At 37.8% G+C, this 20,676-nt stretch overlaps 1 protein-coding gene across 22 annotated transcripts in view; it reads left to right on the top strand.

The window, feature by feature from the left end:
• EPB41 (erythrocyte membrane protein band 4.1) overlaps window positions 1–20,676 on the top strand; it is a 199,679-nt gene that overhangs the window by 162,287 nt on the left and 16,716 nt on the right. The window contains exon 17 of one of the 22 annotated variants that reach the window (XM_064589639.1): window positions 4,155–13,191. The exons of the other annotated variants lie outside the window; for them this stretch is intronic. Coding sequence (XP_064445709.1) covers window positions 4,155–4,403 — 249 coding nt within the window. The 3' untranslated portion in view covers window positions 4,404–13,191. Of the gene's footprint in view, window positions 1–4,154; window positions 13,192–20,676 lie in introns of those variants that run through there. 22 annotated transcript variants of the gene reach the window in all.

Genomic DNA, 20,676 nt, shown 5'->3' with positions numbered 1-20,676 from the left:
TATGTGTCCCTCTGTTTGCATGTTGATTTTTAAGGCTTCCCTGAAGTAAATATGAGCGTGCTTTGTTTTCACAACACAACTCAGATGCCTAACCTGTTATTTTTTACCTCGGTATTAAAGACATCTTGCATGTAGCTTACTTTTTATGGCACTTGAATGTACCAATATGGATGATTTGGTTAATGTTGTCTCAAATATTTGTTTTAAAATCTGAGTTCATGGGGTTATCAAACTGAGATTTTTGCACTTTGTTTTACTTCTCAACACTTTTTAGTTGATTAAACTTCTAAACAAGACTTTGTTTTTAAGATGATGGCTTCTTACAGCAAAAAAAAAAGAGAGAGAGAGAACACTAATGCCAAGAATCTTTTGTCCTTCAATACCCACCACGATTCTATTTTCTCTGGAGACATGTAGAAATCTCTGGTATTTCCTGAAAACTGCTCTTCTGTCATCATAGGCTTTCCCAAAACATGGGAAAAGTAAGGGGCGGGTTGAATTTTAAAATCTGTTATGGGTGTGTATCTTTCATGTCACAGGCTATGTCTGTTTATAACAAATATTTTGTAACTAAGCATATTTCTTGATTCACTCATAATTAAGAAAAGAGAGACCTCAATCAGCTTGACACGTTGCAAAGCTGTCCTCTGACACAGAAAGTGATCATCATAAGTACTCCCCTTTATCTTTGAAGTAGAAGTGTAAGAACTTTCCTTATGAAATAACAAAACTATAACATTGGTTAGAGTCTTTTAAAATTTTTTCAGGGAACTGAAAAGGAAATAATAAAAATCTGATTCATTTTAGAACTGTTTATGATTATATTTCCAGTTTTCATCCTGGTACACAGCTTTTTAATAATTATTGCAAACTTCACCTTGGATTATGTTTCCCTTTGTATTAGAGTTATTACAAGTCCATTAAAAGTCTAGCGTAAGCCAATAATATTTTTCACTTTTTTGAAGTGCAGCAGGAATCCTCAGAGATCCTTACTGATGGTTAAAGAAGAGGCCCTTTCTTTGATTGATAGGATAAGAATGGTTGAGAGGAGAAGTGCCAAACCTTTGTACTGGATTAAGCTGGTCAGTGCAGGTTCAAAAGATATACCCATCACGGTTATCAGAGGAAAAATACTAGACATTACAGCTTTGTATTAACTAACGTTAATACTGCTGACATTTGTAACAAAGCTGTAAATAGTCTTAGTTTCCTTCTCACATCTCATTCCATTCTGAATGCCAGAGACAGATCCAAATAACTGTGTATTGGTTTTATTCTGGTTCAGCTTCTTAATGGCCAGTTGATAAGTCAAAACAAACAAAACAAAAACAAACAATTTGAACTAAAGGTATCAGTACAGACCAGTAAAAAGTCTTGGGGTTTTTTTTCCTCGGTTTTACTATTAATAATTTCTAGGGTGACTCTGAGAAATTCACTTAACTACTTGGTGCCCAGATTTCCGCCTAGTAACATAGAGACAAACCTACCTCATGAGAATGAATCTGTAACGTGTTCTAGGAACCAGAAGCTCTGGTTGTTGTTCATTTCTTGGTCTTTTGGGGACTGGGAATATGAAAACTTAAAAACCAACAGACATTAATTTCTTGGAATTTTTCGTATGAAAGCAAGCAGTTAAATAGTTGTGTTAATTTCCATCTACTTCTTACTGGTATTTGACCAAGCACTTAAAACTACTGAAGGTAGAAATGTCTTTCCAAATTCATCATACTCTTAAGCAATTCATCTTATCCTTATGGTATTCTTACAGTGGACCAAACTTGAAAATAAACCCAGCATCAATCTTTTGGACCTATCTTTTAGCCATTTTCTTATGCTATCACTTAGAATATGAAGGAGATTCAGTTTGCATGGATCAATTTTACAACTTGTTTACATTTCTGGTAAAAGTTTTGGTGGGAGAATATACTTACTCTGTTGACTAATATTAGACTGGGGATTTTCTGTGGATTAGGTTTCCACTTGTCATCCTAGATCCTAGTACATTTCTTTCTAGTGCATGTAAATTTTTCTCTGAATTTTCTGTGGATATAAACCAATTTACTGTCTCCTACATTCCTAAGTTACTTTCATAATATTTCCTGTAGATAAGCATGGAGAATACAGTAGGCATAAGGCATAAGAGGTTTGGTTATTTAAGGCATTAGCAAGCAAAATTTATGCTTGGGCTTTACCTAGTGATTACTTATTTACAAAAGGAAGACAAAATTCATTTATTTATTTATTTATTTATTTTTATTCTTATGTTAATCCCCATACATTACATCATTAGTTTTAGATGAAGTGTTCCATGATTCATTGTTTGTGCATAACACCCAGTGCTCCATGCAGAATGTACCCTCCTCAATACCCACCACCAGGCTAACCCATCCTCCCACCCCCCTCCCCTCTAGAACCCTGTTTGTTTTTCAGAGTCCATCGTCTCTCATGGTTCATCTACCCCTCCGATTTCCCCCGCTTCATTCTTCCCCTCCCGCTACCTTCTTCTTCTTTTTTTTTTTCTTAACATATATTGCATTATTTGTTTCAGAGGTACAGATCTGAGATTCAACAGTCTTGCACAATTCACAGCGCTTACCAGAGCACATACCCTCCCCAGTGTCTATCACCCAGTCACCCCATCCCTCCCACCCCACCCCCCACTCCAGCAACCCTCAGTTTGTTTCCTGCAATTAAGAATTCCTCATATCAGTGAGATCATATGATACATGTCTTTCTCTGTTTGACTTATTTCACTCAACATAATACCCTCCAGTTCCATCCACGTCGTTGCAAATGGCAAGATCTCATTCCTTTTGATGGCTGCATAATATTCCATTGTATATATATATATATACCACATCTTCTTTATCCATTCATCTGTCGATGGACATCTTGGCTCTTTCCACAGTTTGGCTATTGTGGACATTGCTGCTATAAACATCGGGGTGCACATACCCCTTCGGATCCCTACTTTTGTATCTTTGGGTTAAATACCCAGTAGTGCAATTGCTGGATCATAGGGTAGCTCTATTTTCAACTTTTTGAGGAACCTCCATACAGTTTTCCAGAGTGGCTCCACCAGCTTGCATTCCCACCAATAGTGTAGGAGGGTTCCCCTTTCTCCCCATCCCCGCCAACATCTGTCGTTTCCTGACTTGTTAATTTTAGCCATTCTGACTGGTGTGAGGTGGTACCTCATTGAGGTTTTGATTTGGATTTCCCTATTGCCGAGCGATATTGAGCACTTTTTCATGTGTCTGTTGGCCATTTGGATGTCTTCTTTGGAAAAATGTCTGTTCATGTCTTCTGCCCATTTCTTGATTGGATTCTTTGTTCTTTGGGTGTTGAGTTTGATGAGTTCTTTATAGATTTTGGATCCTAGCCCTTTATCTGATATGTCATTTGCAAATATCTTCTCCCATTCTGTCGGTTGTCTTTTGGTTTTGTTGACTGTTTCCTTTGCTTTGCCAAAGCTTTTTATCTTGATGAAGTCCCAATAGTTCATTTTTGCCCTTGCTTCCCTTGCCTTTGGCGATGTTTCTAGGAAGAAGTTGCTTCGGCTGAGGTCAAAGAGGTTGCTGCCTGTGTTCTCCTTTAGGATTTTGATGGACTCCTGTCTCACATTGAGGTCTTTCAACCATTTGGAGTCTGTTTTTGTGTGTGGTGTAAGGAAATAGTCCAGTTTCATTCTTCTGCATGTGGGTATCCAATTTTCCCAACACCATTTGTTGAAGAGACTGGGAAGACAGAAAATTCAAAAATAATATGAGACCACTTTAGCATTGTTGCTGTTTTTGTTGTTGTTGTTGTTTTGCCAAACATATTGAGTATAGTAAAGATATATAGAACTTCTCTACAGTTTCCTTCCCTTGTATTCTTTACAGAAATTATAAAATCCCAAACTTCTTTACAGCATTCTTTACCACACTGAGAAAAAAATGTTGCTTGTTTTTATTGCACTCAAACTAACCCTGTTGTTTGTAATTTTGGTACTAGAAATGGAGACGAGTCCTTGTTCTAGTCTCCATTATGCATGGCATGTGGGATAACTGTATTGGCCTCCTCCACATTGTAGTGGATAGTGAATCAATGAGTCTGCTCTCATTTCTGTTTCTGTTACCCCTCATGCCTTAGGATTTCCTTCTTTACTGCAGCAGAGCATGATACAAACAAACAAACAAACATTGGTGTGGACCTGGGATTGGGCACCGGAAACGGTTAAGAAGGTATGGCTGTTAGAGCGAGGAAGCCAGAAGGCCATCAGTGGTGGCTATGATCAACAGTTACAAATTCATGGAGTATTTCACTTCATAAATGAAATTCTTATCATACTAGAACTTGAAAGACAAAAAGAAGAAGTAGTTTGTTACTCCCGCAGATCAGAAATACAAGCTAAAAGCTAAATAACTTCAATCATAGCCTAACTAAATGTGTGGGTGACAGGTCATTGAGGAAGTGTATGCTATTAGAAATGGTTTTCTGATCTTTTGTGATTGATATCCTAGAGAACAGCCTTCCACTTTATCATAGCCAGAATTCTGTTTGCAGTAAATAATAGAGTAAGTCTAACATTTCAAAGATTAGAGGGCAGGAGAAGCGTGAGTCCCAACTATCTCTTCAGGTCCCCCCCAAATCATTAAAGGGTGCAGTTTAGTCTCTCATTTTCTCCTCTACTATCTCCTTTTTTTTTTTAAGATTTATTTATTTATTTGAGAGAGCGAGAATGAGAGAGAGTACATGAGAGGGGGGAGAGTCAGAGGGAGAAGCAGACTCCCCACTGAGCAGGGAGCCCGATGCGGGACTCGATCCTGGGACTCCAGGATCATGACCTGAGCCGAAGGCAGTCGCTTAACCAACTGAGCCACCCAGGCGCCCCTCCTCTACTATCTCCTTAAAGAAGAGTCTTCATATGTACAGGATCCTATCTCAATAAAACACAGAGACTAAAAATTAAGGGGAAACCATGGTTACTACTATGCATTTATTCATTGCCCTCAGTATGTATTGCAGAGATGTGAAGAGGCAGCATTATTAGAATTTTAGGGTTGGATAAGCCCCTAATCTAACTCTTCTCCACTCCAATGCTTGACTCTTCTGTACAATATCATTTAGTGATTTAAAACCATTTATAGACCAAGTGGTCTCTAGCCTCCCAAGATACAGCATACTACATCTTTGGACATCTCTGATTTTTGCATATAAATCATTCTTATATTAACTCGAAGTCTGTTTCCCTATAGATTTCAATTCTTGGTCCTGAATGGAGGCCTTCTGAAGAATTTTTATCTTCCATATTATAAACTCTTCACATAGTTAAATGAAACTCTCATGTTGGAATTAGTCATAGTTTTGCCCTCTGATAACTTACCATCTGATATACAGATCTGCCCCAGTCTTCTTCCTAGCATGTTATCCTGCTTTCTTCTTTCTTTTTTCTAGCTGTTCTTGTTTTATCAGCTCTTTTTCTTTCTGGCTCCATTGCCCATAGGTTGCTTGCCAGTGGTTTATCCATCTTATGTTCTTACCCATTGACTTGCCCTCTCTCTTAAAAAGAACATCTTGAAATTCCTGGAAATCCCTGAGCTTCTTCACAGATGATACAGGCACATGGGATTTTTTTTTTTTTAGATGAAAGAGTGGAGGTGGGATAGTTGTGTAGCTTTGGAAACTTCTTATAGCTCAGAATCTGTTGACAAGACAGAATGCCTTACTATTTTGAAGAAGCATACTGCCAGAGCCTGCATTCTAAGTTTGCTTGCCTTCTCTGACTGACTAATCTTTACATACTTTAGCACCCCTATGTGATTTAATTTATATCATTGTGATACGATAAACTTATGGAAACTTACTTTCTGTTTAACCTTCTGATTATGGCTTAGATCCCCACCAGAAAAAGTGGTATTAAAAATTTGAAATGTTGTTAATCCATCTCTTTTAGCTTGTACCTGTCTCCTCAAAACTGTGATTCTCAAAGGTGAGAGGCTTTGTTTTATTCCTCTTTGCCAATCTGTCACCTTTGTATCTCTGATACATAACAAATAATTAAAACTTGTTAAATCGGATTAAATGATTAGTCACAGATAAACTTTTCACGTAGAATCTCTTGTATGGGGACACAAATTTATGCCAAATTAATCACCATATGCCTAATCAGTATATGCAAGTAGCCCAAAAAACCCATATATGGGCCAGAAGCCACTATCTCTGTTATTAATCCTGTAGTGTGGCCCGTGGTTTCTTCAAAGAATCTACTGTGGTAGGTGTCAGTCTCTCTTGTTAATGTCTTGTAATTAGGTTCAATTAAAAGCTCTTATCCATTTACCAAAGGTAACAGCCGTTTTCCCTATGAAAGGTATTATTGAGACTGGGTGCTTGTTTATATGTATAAATGCATCTCGGAGTGTGATACCATAAAGGGAACCTGATATTTGACAATTTGTGTTTATCTAAAATACATTGCAGAGAAGAGTTTGATCCTTTTTTCTTGTGTTTCACATGGTATAAAAACATCAAATGTATCAAACTCTTGTGATATCAGGGTTTTGTATATCAGGTAGACCAGGAGTTGGCAAACTTTTTCTATAAATGTCCAGATAATAAATATTTCAGGCTTTGCAGGCCATATAATCACTGGTGTAAACACTCAACTTTGCCATAGACAATAAACAAACAAATGAACATGAACGTATTCCAATCAGACTTTATTTATGGACACTGAAATTTGAATTTCATATAATTTTTATGGTCACTAAATATCATTCTGTGTTTTCCAAACCATTAAAAAATGTAAAACCATTCTTAGCTCAGAGCAATACAAAAACAAGGAGCGGGCTGGATTTGGACTGTTGGCTGTAGTTTGCTGACCCCTGATAGAGGTCTAGAGAACCAGAGAACTGATTAATTTACTCTTTCTGCCTTTGTACTATTTGAAGAGCTGTAGATGTTCTTAGCATCTTTATTCAGTGTTGAAGTATTTTTGGTCTTGTTTATGACCAGAAATGGAAAACAAAATGTAAGGCATTTGTTTCTATTTATTTAGCAATTGGGGTGCACCAGAACTGTAATCTAACATATCTGTAGCCACCACAACCCCCCTGCCTCTGTCAGTTCTCCAGGTTGTTCAATGTTAACTGTGCTCTTAACATATTTAGTGATAAATTCAGCTAACCCCTTTGTGTGGCTTGGTTTTCAAGGGTCTGCCTTCATTTTCCCCTAAGGAATAAAGAAACAATTCCCAAATTCACTTTCTCTTTAGATAGGTTTTAGGAATATCTAACAAACATGGTAAAGAACGTGAAATGATTTTTTACTCTGAAGCTTTGGTACACCTTAGTGTTTCAAGCAGTTGTATAAATTTAAGGTTGGGAATCTCAGGAAAATATTTTATAAGGGTTCCTCTTTCTAAATAAAGAGATTTCCCTAAGAGGAATTCCCCCTGATTCAGGGCCTATTGGGGCAGTATTTACCAATAAATCAGAATAAAATAAATTTATATTCTTTCGGAAGTGTCTTTGCTTCCTAGTTGACATGGACATGATTGTGTTCTGAAGGAGTCCTTGGTCTGTGTTTAGCTTTGGGAGGTGCTTTCTAATAAATCCATAAACTTATGTTCCTTACTGTTCCCTGGTCCAGGATGCTTTAGCTCTGATACTAGGCTGAATAAATTGTTTATCCCTTAGCAGTTCAGCAAGATATTTAAGCCTAAAGAAATTGGCTAAGAACTCTTTTGGAACGTTTTCTTTGATATTTTTCTTACATTATTTGCTGCTAATATGTAAATTTATCATGAATAAATCTTAATGAAAATCTGATTCTGGGTGATAGTAGTCATTAAGGAAATAGGAGCCAGCAATGCAGTATATAGACCCACTCAAAAAAAAAAAAAAAAAAAGGGAAAGGAAGAGAAACCTCTGCTTTGGGGGATTAGCAAGAAATATTGTCAGCCAGTCTTTCTAGAAAAGTTCCCTTGTTTTTCCATATTTTCACTCTTCTCTGTGTCCCAGTAATTGTCTTTTGCTCAGTCCTAAAGCAGAGATAACCTTGACATGTGTTCAGTTCTTAGAATATTAATGTTTTAAAATCAGCTTGGAACTCATTTGACTTATTTATACCAAGTGTTATGAATAACTTTTTTCTAACCATCTTAATCAGTCACTACAACACATGAAATTGTCACATCTGTTAGAAGCATTTTTAATACGCTGAGTTTGTCTTTTGTTTTTTTAAAAAGCGCTCTACAAATTAGTGGTTATTAACCATCCAGTATTGCCACTGTGATCATAGTGAAGAGTGAAGAATGGGGTGGGTGTGGATATGTGGGTGTGAGAAGAGCGTGCTCCTGTAATGTGGAATTAACACAAGGTATACCACTTTATCTTTCACTTCACCTTGGGTAAACCTTATCTCTTATGTTACTCTGACAGTTCTAGATTCTATTGTATTACCCAGGTAATTACTTAAAACCCCAACACTCCACATTTTGAAGTGGTCTGTTTACTAGCTCAAAGTATGTACTTTATGGCCATGTCTGAGTAGTATAAAAATTTGAAGAGTTTCTTCAAAGCCATATTCTTTTTAGGAACTTGTTGAAAATGTTAACATGGAAAGTCATTTTCATTATTATAGGATTCTTCAGGAAGAGAAGACGTGGCTAGTTAGTATCTAATAATAGTTTCCTGTTGTACTTAGTTCTGTGGAATCAAGATGCTATTTTCTAGATATTAAATTGGGCCATAATGTTTTTCTAAGTACTTATTATGTCTTTAATCATTTTTGGAATTGAGACTTCTGAGAAATCCTGCCAAATGTATTTAATTGTGTTCCATACTAAATGATCAGAGTTTTTGTACTGGTTATAACTCCTTCCTCTCCATCTCCATTTCTCTATCTTAGCCCTTCTTAGTATCTTGAAATAAAATTGACCAAACAAAGGCTTCTGGTCTCCTAGACATGTATAGTATAACTTTTAATATTTGCTGAAAACTTTGACTTCTATAGCTCTATTCAGGTTTGAGAACACTCATATGATCTGTGGAGTCCTTGCTGGTGAGTGCAGTGTTAAGGCAAAATTTTCTATTACCTAATAGATAAAATTTTGCATCAGGCACTTATTTCGAAGCTGTTTGCTTTTACAGTCACCTTTTCTGGGGATAATCTAATAACAGCACTATTAAGGAAATTATAAAAACCATGTTTGAAGGATAACTGTCATTGGCAAATTTCATTTGCTGGCATTTGTTAAGAGGCTGCATTATGGAGTGATTTTCTTATAATAAGCAGTTTTACCAACTGTAATTTAATAAAGGCCAACATCTGAGTAAGCTCCTTTATCCAGATGTAATCTTTATATGCCAGAGAATAGCAATGAACCATGGAAATGACTTAAGTTTTGTGGAGAAGCTAGTGAGCACTACAAGGATGTATTTCTAGCTAGGGACCAATAGCATACTAACTTTACTTTTAAAAGAAAGTGGGGGTGGATATAGATAGCCAAGAGAGAAAATTTAGAATGAAGAGAAATGTATCGCAAGATAAAGAATGGCACACTAGAGAGGAAAGAGAATTTTTAAATCATCTTTTGCTAGCCGCATGGTTACTCTGTTGTTAGTTTATCCCCATCCTGAGTGTTTGTGATTCTAACGTCCTTTTTCAGACTGTCAGCGGGCCTGAGTTTTCCACTGAAAGTGTACCAAAACTATTAATTATGAGGCTTTTGGGGGTTGGGGGCCAGGGAATGATTTTCTTTTTGGTGATTTTTGTTCTTTCTTCATTCGTTTCCTTTTTTGGCTGAAGAATGGGCTTTTGCTGCTTGACTTGTCATCTTTATGTGCTGTTTATACATGGCTTTTACAAAAGAAGCTATTACCACATCTGATTTATCTCTTATTGCAAGTGCCCATATAAAAGCATTTGGTTTAACAGATTTTTTTTTTAATCATCAGGTTGACATTCTTACTGATTATTATACAACCATAGGAAATACCAATATTAATTTTCAAAATAGGAATAAGATTACAAAGATTGATATTAAATTAATATATAGACATTTTTTTTTTTTAAAGAGCTTTCCCCCAAGGCATTTGAAGCCGTTCTTTGCTGAACCATAAACTTGCCATGTTTTGTTAAAGAGAAGAACGTAGAAACAAAGCACTCGCAATTAACTGATCTAATCAGGATTGGATTCTACATGTTTTAGTTTGCATGTTGCAGACCATTTGGGGGTATTACTTAAATAGACTGTTGATAAGTTAAGTGACTGTAATATTTATTGTTTACTTTAGTAAAGAACCAGGAGCTGGACACTACTGCTGGGTATCTTCCTTCTGTGCTTAGCAAGATAACCTCGATTCCTGCTGGTTCTGTGGGCATTTGCGGTGCAAAGCGTTTCTTACTGGGTTTGCAAAGCAAGGGTAATGTGCTCTGTGGGTGAATGTGTGTCTGTGCACAACCCTGTCCCTCAATCCCGTTGCCACCTTCTGCTCACTCCCTTTTTCTTACCAAATTAATTTTTTTAATTATGTAAATCTTATTAAAAAGTCCAGATCCCCTTTGTGTGACATACGGAAACACCAATAACAGTTTAATGTATTAACTTTCCCTGAGGTATTTGCATTTGAACAGGCCACAAAGTCATTGCAAAGATGGTAACATTACAGAGCTGATCGTATCATTGAACAGCATGTGTAGGGCCAGTCCTAGGTCTCTGGTAAAATCGAGGAGTGCCTGGCTGGCTCATTCCGTGGAGCATGTGTCTCTTGACACATGGGTATGGAGATTACCTAAAAAATTTTTTTTTTAAAAAGAATGGTGGATATCATATCAGGGTGCCTGGGTGGCTCAGTTGGTTAAGCGACTGCCTTCAGCTCAGGTCATGATCCTGGAGTCCCTGGATCAAGTCCCGCATCGGGTTCCTGGCTCAGCAGGGAGTCTCCTTCTCCCTTTGACCCTCCCCCCTCTTATGTCTCTCTCTCTCTCTCTCATTCTGTCTCTCAAATAAATAAATAAAATCTTTAAAAAAAATAAAAAATAAAAAATAATTTAAAGAATGGTAAAATAGAATGAAGAGAATGTGAAAACCAATGGTAGTTTAATAGATGTGGTAGATTTAGGGTTCCATTGTGGAAAGTGACTATAGAGGTAGTATGTTAAATCTTAGACTCTTTTTACAGAAAATTTAATAATTTCAGGAAGCAAAATCTGTGGGTAGTAACGTAGATATGATTTGGGCTTAGAAACAACAGTAAATCTATTAAGCTTTAAATGATTATAAATTTTGTGACTAATCAGACATGTTTTTCCTAATTTTCTTTCTTAACAGACAGTATATATCTCAAAACTTTCATGAGGATCTCGGCTCAGGAATATTTATTAAATAGTCTCATAGTGTGCCTATTTTAATTCTTATATTCTGTCACAATTTCTTTCTTCAAAATTCTGTCTGGTGATGTTCTCTAAGATATAAGGAGAACCTGGCTGAGAACTTGCTAAGCCAAAAGGAAGACCAGCCTTAGTTAAATCTATAGGATTGGCCCACTTTGGGTGCTTAAGAAACACTTCCAAGTAGGGACTAGGTGCCTTTATTGCTCTGGTTCATGTTTCTTTGCAAAAAGTAAAATTTTAAGAAATAGAGTACAAAGACAAATAGTATCTAGTATTTACCCATCATTTCATTGTGAACACCTGTGCGGTGAACTCTCATGATAACCATAACAGTGATGTTCTTACTTCTTTTTTTTTTTTTTTTAAAGATTTTATTTATTTATTTGACAGAGAGCGAGATAGTGAGGCAGGAACACAAGCAGGGGGAGTGGGAGAGGGAGAAGCAGGCTTCCTGCTGAGCAGGGAGCCTAATGCAGGGCTTGATCCCGGACCCTGGGACCATGGCCTGAGCGGAAGGCAGATGCTTAATGACTGAGCCACCCAGGTGCCCCTGTTCTTACTTCTTCTGATAAAACAGAGTCTCAGAGGTTGAGAGGCCTGCCCAGGAATGAGCAGTTTTTAAGTGAAAGAACTGGAACTAGAACCCAGGTCTTCGATGTTTCAGTCCGGTGACTTTCTATCCTGCCACAGCTGTCTCCTAAGTCACTCAGTCCCCAGATGAAAATGTGGTAAAAGTTACAGAGTGTGAATTAAGGAGAAAGTTGGAATTTGTGAGACCCTAATGATTTATGAAACTGGGTATTAAAAATGGCTCTCAGAAAAGAAAATGGTTCTCTAAGATCCTGAAGCCACTGATGAATTGATTCATTAATGCTGGATTCCCTTCATATTAAGTTAAATGCCCCAGGTTGAGTCCCAGGATGTCCCAGAACCTGAAATAGGATCTCTCTCAGTGTATAGGAACCAGAAGATAAGGATGAAAAATGAGGCCTTGCCTGAGGTTGAAACAGAGGTGTCATGGCTTTTGTTTGGCCCTGGGATGATCTGGTTTCTGGTATTAAAATCATTCAATAGGGGTGCCTGGGCGGCTCAGTCAGGTTAAGGGTCCGACTCTTGATCTCAGCTCAGGTCTTGATCTCAGGGTTGTGAGTTCAAGCCCCATGTTTATATATTTTATAAACAATAAAAATATATTTATTATTAAAAATAATAAAATAAAAAGCAAAAAATCATTCAATAAAAGGAATTAAATTTTTTAGAAGAAAATAATTAGTAGTTTCCTTTACATGTTTATTGGAGATATTTAGGTCAATAGCTTAAATTCCCATCAATTAAATCAAACCTCACACACAACGTCAAAAGAAAACTCGATTGATATCCAGAAGCAAACAAACCAAAAACACCTCATTGTGAAACCAAATGACGTTTTGTATCTCTAAGAATTATTCGAGCTTCATCAAAAAAAGTATTTTTGGTATTCTGTGCCTGAGTCCCCAAGTATATTTATGTCAGGGTCAAACCCTTTGCTGACTTGGAGTAGAATGTTTGAGATGGTTTAAGATGGTGTTAGTAAAGTGTGTTAGACCAGGATATTCATGCAATTTAGTGACAGAATTTGTATTTTGGTCTGGCTGGACTATGAACATTTTTTTTGCAGTTATTATTTGTGTTTCCTACTTCTCAGTTTCGTCCATTCGATAAAGTAAAATGTCACCTTAGCATGTTAATGGCCCTCTCTTAAAATTTGTCTGGTTTTTAGCAAGTAAGAACACCCATATTTATCCGTATTTGTCTATACTATCCATTTGAACATGGACATATATGAAGATAAATTTTTCATAGGTATTCTAGAGATAGATCTTTGGAAACATTGAATAAAATATTAGGGAAAGGCATTTTTTTTTCAAACTCAAAATTCAACGTATATTGATTCCCGGGCTCTCATTAGAAGTTAGCTTTATAACTGACATGATTATTTTCTTCTTTCAAAATTGTTCTGTCAACTGTCTAATTCTGCTTGTATGGACTCAATAACATTACTGACTGGCTTATTTTGGTGCTTAGTGTAACAGTATCATACCTGAGAATGCACTAAAAAATTAACAAGACACTGTAATTAAACTCGAGACCAGCTTTGATAAAAGTTGCCTTTTCCCCAAGTTTCCACCATTGCCGCCACCATAAGATATATTTATCTTGTGTAAATATACTTAACTGCCATCTGTACATATCATTGTTAGTATCGTCAATTAAATCTAAGCACCCTAGGATTGGATCACTTCTTTCTTTCATCTATCCCCAAATCACCTAAAAGACATTTCTCTTCCGAGATGACAAACAACCGTTTATTGAATTTATTCAGTCATTCTTATGTTTTATACTTGATTGCAATAAAATAAGATTTAAGCCTGAGGTGCAGGGCACTCAGGCAATAAATAAATAAATAAATAAAAGAAAAATATAAATCATTCTGATTGAAGTGTGATAGTGTTGATTTGTAGTATATATCACTTAATCTACAGTTACTGTTCAGGTCAAGTTTTAGGATTCTTTGATCTTTAATATTTTATATTCCAGTTGCTGTCATGACTGGCAAGAGAATGATAATTTTCTTTGCATGTCTTTACTGGTTTCAGAGCCATGTTACCTAATAAGAAAATCTACTAAGGAATTAAGTCACAGATACAACCATATTTTCGTTCACATTCCTGAGAATAGCCTTGCCATCTTTAAATCAGAAAACATTAAAATATAATGAAGCTACACCTTTTAAGTTGAGCTATTTCTTTTCCACCCAGATACATTAAGTCCACAATCATTGACTTTGACTTTCAAAATCCACTTGCTAAATTACTAAGGTTTTATATTATCCTTATAAAAGAGAATGTTTGTATTAGTTACCAGTTGCTTACATTACTTACCATTCTTTCTATTAACTACTTTTCCTTTTAGGAAACTATTTTAACTGTTTTTTTAAAGATTTTACTTATTTATTTGAGAGACTGAGAGATAATGAGAGAGAGCACGAGCGGGGAGGAGAGGGAGAAGCAGAGAGCTCCATGAGGGGCTTAGGGCCCAGGACCCTGGGATCATGACCTGAGCCGAAGGCATATGCTTAACCAACTGAGCTACCCAGGTGCCCCTATTTTTAACTGTTTTTAAATGGTTGGAGGACATTAAGGATTTATCAGCACTTCATAAATTGTTTACCAGACTCTTCAGGTTTTGCAGATTACTTCATTATGAAACCAGATACAAAAGCTTGCATAAGAAAATAATTAAATAACATTTTTTATAACAAAAGTAATGCATATTCATTTAGAAAGGTTAGGAAATACAGAAAAATACAAAGAAATTATTTGCAATTCTTGGGGTGCCTGGCTGGCTCAGTTGGTAGAGCATATGACTCTTGATCTCGGGGTCATGAGTTCAAGTCCCACATTGGGCATAGAGTTTACTTTAAAAAAAAAATTATTTGCATTTCTGCTGCTACTACTACTGATATTTTTTTTTTTTTTAAGATTTTATTTATTTATTTGACAGAGACACAGTGAGAGAGGGAACACAAGCACGGGAAGTGGGAGAGGGAGAAGCAGGCTTCCTGCTGAGTAGGGAGCCCAGTGTAGGGCTCGATCCCAGGACTCTGGGATCATGACCTGAGCCGAAGGCAGACGCTTAACGACGGAGCCACCCAGGCGGCTCTAGTACTGATATTTTAATATGCCCTGAAGTCTTTTTCATGTGTGTAGTTATACACAGGAAAATATAATTTTTAAATGGGTAAGAAATAAAGCACATAGCACATTACCAAGGGGAGGGTTTAGTCTTTGAAGTTAGCATTTTTGCCTTCTTCCCTCATTCCCACATTTAATTATGGTCCTGAGATGAAAGTAGTTCCCTGAAATCACATGGCAACTTGGCAGTGATACTGCTGTTCTTCACTTCGACCTTATTGTGTACCCAGGATTTTAATATATAGAAAAATAAAATGAGACAATAGCAGGTTCTTTTCTTCCTTCTAATACAGAAAGGAATTGCTTTTCCATTGCCACCCAGAGATAAAAAGCAGTCTTCACTAAAGCAGGAAACAGGTGATCAAATATGTGTGGGAAAAATTACTACATGGCCCCTCCAGAAAAAAACATACGGTTTTTTTCTTATGTGGCAAAATTTTAGGAAAGTTTTCAGGATTTATTTTCATTGTGATGTTTATAGGATAAGATAGTCTTGTAAGCATAACTGTGGTTCTTTCATTGGTCTAAGGTATAAGTGCCTTGCTTCAAAAACAACCTGAAGAGAAAAAGTCTCTGGATTGCATTTAATGGAGTGGCACTGCTCTTAATGATGTCTGGGATCTTTAAGTCAAGGGAGAGGTAATTTATAACTCACAAGGGCACATACCTACACAGGGTTTGGTGATCCTGAGACATAATCCTTCTAAATAAATAACTTTTCAAGAGAAAATCTTTAGAAAGAAAAACATTTGTTTTTTTTTCCCCCAAAGAAAATACTTAATTATCATACTTAGCAGGTACCATTCACTTTTTAAATAAAATTGGAAACTTTCCAGTAGTATTCTCGATTAAATATTTGTCTAACATTCTTGCTTCTCCTATTCTGGAAACCAACCCGATAGCCTGGCTGTACTTTGTACAGGCAGCTGGTCTTACTACTGTAGCATCTTTCTTCTTCTAGATCCCCCATCAGTCCAGATAAGCAACGTCTGGATTAACACCTTTGAATCATATTACGTCTCAATTTTGTCAGTTACTGTGGGAGCTTCAGACGCAGTCCTATATTTGTTCATACCCTGACAAGATTCCTTTAAAGTTTACAGGCCGGTTTGGTATATGCTGTCGTGCAGAGTCTATTTATTTGAGAGAGAGAGACTGAGAGAGAGAGAGCATGGGGGGGGGTTCGGGAGGGTCAGAGGGAGAAGCAGACTCCCTGCCGAGCAGGGAGCCCGATGCGGGACTCGATCCCGGGACTCCAGGATCACGACCTGAGCCGAAGGCAGTCGCTTAACCGACTGAGCCACCCAGGCGCCCCAGAGTCTTATATAATCCAGTGGCCCTTGCTGATGTCAATAGCTAAAGGCGCAACACTGCCAGTTAACATTCCTCACTTACGTTACTTGCCCAAGTTTGGGAGTCGTGTCATGGAGATTTTAATATCTTCTTTTTGTCTCCATCTTCTCTTCTGGCTTTTCAGCCTTCTCCTTATTTTTAAAAGTATAGTGTTGGGCACTGAAATCAGATTCTGCCAAGAGGACTTTGGACGAGGGGCGCCTGGGTGGCTCAGTCGTTAAGCGTCTGCCTTCGGCTCAGGTCATGATCCCAGGGTCCTGGGATCGAGCCCCGCATCGGGCTCCCTGCTTGGCGGGGAGCCTGCTTCTCCCTCTCCTCCTCCCCCTGCTTGTGTTCCTGCTCTAGCTCTCTCTCTGTCAAATAAATAAATAAAATCTTAAAAAAAAAAAGAGGACTTTGGACGATCTTGGTACTTCTCGAAAGTATTGTCAGGTTTGGTGCACATTCTTTTGAACAAAATAGGACATGTCCTCTGGTCTTACTTGAAATATTTTGTTGCCATGGATGAAATGGGCTTTAGAACCAGAAACCAACTTGAGTTTAAACCCTAGCTCCATCACTTCGCTAGCTCTGAGTTGCTTAACCTCTCTATATCTCTAAAGTAGAGATCATGACTACTGCATAGTGAGGTTATGAAAAATTAAGTGAGGAAACATATTAAAGTGACCAGTGTACTATCTGGCATGTTGTGAACATGAATAATGTCAGTTTTTGTCTTATTTTACTGATGTAGGAGATAAAACCCTGGATGAGAGAGTGGGTCTGGTCAAGTGGGCCACTCTATGTTCTTTCCTTTCCTTTTTTTTTTTCTTCAGTGTGTGTGTGAGGGGGTGCAGGGGAGAGGGAGAGAATTTTAAGCAGGCACCATGCCCAGCTGACAAGGGCTCGATCTCACAACACTGAGATCATGACCTAAACCAAAATCAAGAGTTGGGTGCTTAACCAACTGAGCCACCCAGGCGCTGCCACTTTTTATGTTCTTTCTAAACATGCCTTTTCAGTTTTTAAATAGCACAAGGCCAAGTAGAAGTTCTCAAGTCACCTGGATTTATTGAATATACTTTCAACAAGTTTTTACTGAACATTACGTGCCAAAAACTGAACAAGAGAGATACAGAGCTAAGTAACAGGAAATCCTTATCTCCACTACCCTTCCCCCCCACCCCATCCCCCCACTAAGGAACTCACAGTCTAAGGGGAAAGATGGATTACTAAACCAGTAATGACAAGGTGCAATAGGAACAAAGAGGAATAGTATCTACATACTTTAGGTAGTCAGGGGAAAACTTCCAGAACTGACACTTGAGCTGAGCATGGACTTCCAGGCAGAAGGAACAATATTGACAATATTTACAAAGGCAGGGAGGTAAAAGAAAGCATGTGCTGTTCCAGGAACTGCAAATAGTTTTGAATTAATGGAAAGAAGGTTATCTGTGGAGGTATGACAGGGTGAAGCTGGAAAGAGAGGTAAGAGTCATATTTTAAAGTATTTTCTATGTCTTACTAAAGGGTCTTAACTTTAACGAGAGGCAGTGAAGAACCACCAAAGGGTTTTAAGCTGCAAAATGGAGTTCTCAATGTTTCATTTTAGAAATAAATACTTTAGGGGCACCTGGATGGCTCAGGTCATGATCCCGGAGTCCCAGGATTGGGAATGAGCCCCGAGCAGGGCTACCCCCTCAGCGGGGAGTCTGCTTCTCCCTCTGCCCCTCCCCCAGCTTGTGCTCTCTCTCTCTCTCTCAAGATAAATAAAATCTTAAAAATAGAGAAATAAACACTAGCAGCAGAGTAGAGGATGTGTTCAAGGAAGGTTTGAGATGAGAAAGAAGGAAGGAAAAAAGCAAAGAAGAAAAACTAGGGCATTAGTAAGCTAAGTGAAGCATTACAAGGGCCTGAATGAAGGTAGTAAACGTGGGAATAGAAACAGATAGATAGGGCAATATTAAAATAGAATGGAAATGCCTTGCAGTAATTTACAGGTGTTGATGGATGAGTATAAGGAAGGCATTGAAGATGATTTCAGGATTCTGGCATGGAAGACTGGATGGATGATGGTGCCATTTACCAATATAACAGAAATGATGGAGGAAGTTGGGGTGGCAGGTCCAGGCAGCAGCAGAGATGAGCTTAGTTTGGGGCATATTGCATTCCATATGGCTGGGAAGATGTCCAGTAAGTAGTTGGCTGTGTCCAGATCTGGACAACAGCACCAACTGGGGAGGTTGATTTGACCATATGTGAGAATGCTCTAAGTGGTAATCTTACCCAAATGTTACTAATTTTCCTTTTATTTCCAGTGACTGACATGTATTAAGTGGTCAGTAAATATTTGTCGAATTGATGTTACTGTGGCTGCAGCTTTTATCGGTGGTCTCCTCTGTACATGCTTTGAAAAAAAAAAAAAATCATTGCTCGATCTAGTTTTACTCAACAGTAGGCAACTTTGGGCCAGATGTTGCTTGCCTAAGCAGTGTTCAACTCACAAATGGCTTCTTCATGACAGAAGTATTACTTGAGCAAACTGGTATAAAATTGGCTCTAACTTGATTTTCTTAGGTATTTTCCTGGTTCTAAATCAGCCTTCTCAATTATAACAAAATTGTTTGGAAAAGCCGTGAAGTTTTTCTCCATGTGAGTGGGCTTGGATATGCTATTCACAGTGCTAAAGGTAGCATAATAGCAATTTAAGAAAATCTATTTGTTTATTACCAGCTGATCTATTTTTGGACAGCTCTAACAGCTTGTCTGACTCAAAAGAAATGGTGAGAAAAGTGCCCTAGAGAGTAATACAGTGCGTAAATAATAACAACTAATTTATTCCATTTAATAAGGCCCTAGCATATTATAGGTACTCAGAATGTTGATTGAATTAAGTGACTGTATATGATACTTAAGAATTTACAAAGTGCTGGGGCGCCTGGGTGGCTCAGTTGGTTAAGCGACTGCCTTCGGCTCAGGTCATGATCCTGGAGTCCCGGGATCGAGTTCCGCATCGGGCTCCCTGCTCGGCAGGGAGCCTGCTTCTCCCTCTGACCCTCCCCCCTCTCATGTGCTCTCTGTCTCTCTCATTCTCTCTGTCTCAAATAAATAAATAAAATCTTAAAAAAAAAAAAAAAGAATTTACAAAGTGCTTTCACATATATATATATTTTTTTGATCTTCAGAACCCCATGAGTCAAACCAGGTATTATTCTCATTTTAAATATGAGGAAATTCACATACTCTTAGCAATAATATTTTATGTATCTCTGATTCGTCTGCAAACAGAGACAGTTTCTGTTGTCCTCTCTTAGTCTCATTTTTCATGCCCTATGTAATCTTCATAATCAGTCCATGAAAGACCTGCCTAATCTGAATTCAACTTGTACCACTTTGAGATGCGCTTGAGTTGACGGTTTCAAGATGGCTTAGAAGTAAAGTTGGCCTGATATTCTTGAATGTGGTGCATCTTGCCTTGCCCTAATAGGGCACTGGTTTATATTCATCACAATGTAGGTTGGTTTACAAGTTAAGGTTAAAAAAATATAATGCGTGTCATGTGATTTGAGGACTAACATGTAAGCTGATCCAAGCACATGTCATTGACTCCAGGAATACCTTTTTAAAAGAGTCATTTTCTGTTAGTAAGTTACTAGGTGGTATGTAATACGGGAAGTTGATCTTACCAAAATTTCAGGCCTACGTGGCTTTCTGGTGAGCACATGCACATGTTTACTTTTCCTGACATTTGGCTTCAGTCAGCCTGTTGGTTTTTCACATGGCTCATATTCTTTTTTTTACTCATGTGAATTCCTTCTCTTCTACCTTTAGCACCTTTCTTTAAACTTTGGGATTATGTCCATCCATGGTGATGTTATCTCATCATCCACATTCTTTTGGAAGTGCTCATTTTAGGTCTGTTTTTCCTGTGGTGTGAGGCACTTGGCCCAGGATGGGACTGTTTCCAGAACTTACTTCTTAGGCATGAAGATAGGTCATTCATCTGTGAAGAAATGTATCTCGGGGTGCCTGGGTGGCTCAGTCGGTTAAGCGTCTGCCTTTGGCTCAGTTCATGATCTCAGAGTCCTGGGATCGAGTCCCACATCGGGCTCCCTGCTCAGTGGGGAATCTGCTTCTCCCTCCCCCTCTGCCTCTCCCCCCTGCTTGTGTGCTCTATCTCAAATAAATAAAAAAAATAATAATAATAATAAATAACCTTTTAAAAAATATA

The sequence above is a fragment of the Mirounga angustirostris genome, unplaced genomic scaffold (assembly GCF_029215605.1).
Source record: "Mirounga angustirostris isolate CCGP_5_RB_7025 unplaced genomic scaffold, mMirAng1.0.hap1 SCAF_4, whole genome shotgun sequence".
Lineage (NCBI taxonomy): Eukaryota > Metazoa > Chordata > Mammalia > Carnivora > Phocidae > Mirounga > Mirounga angustirostris.
Note: the sequence above shows the minus strand (reverse complement) of the source record. Positions and strands in the feature narration are given on the sequence as shown.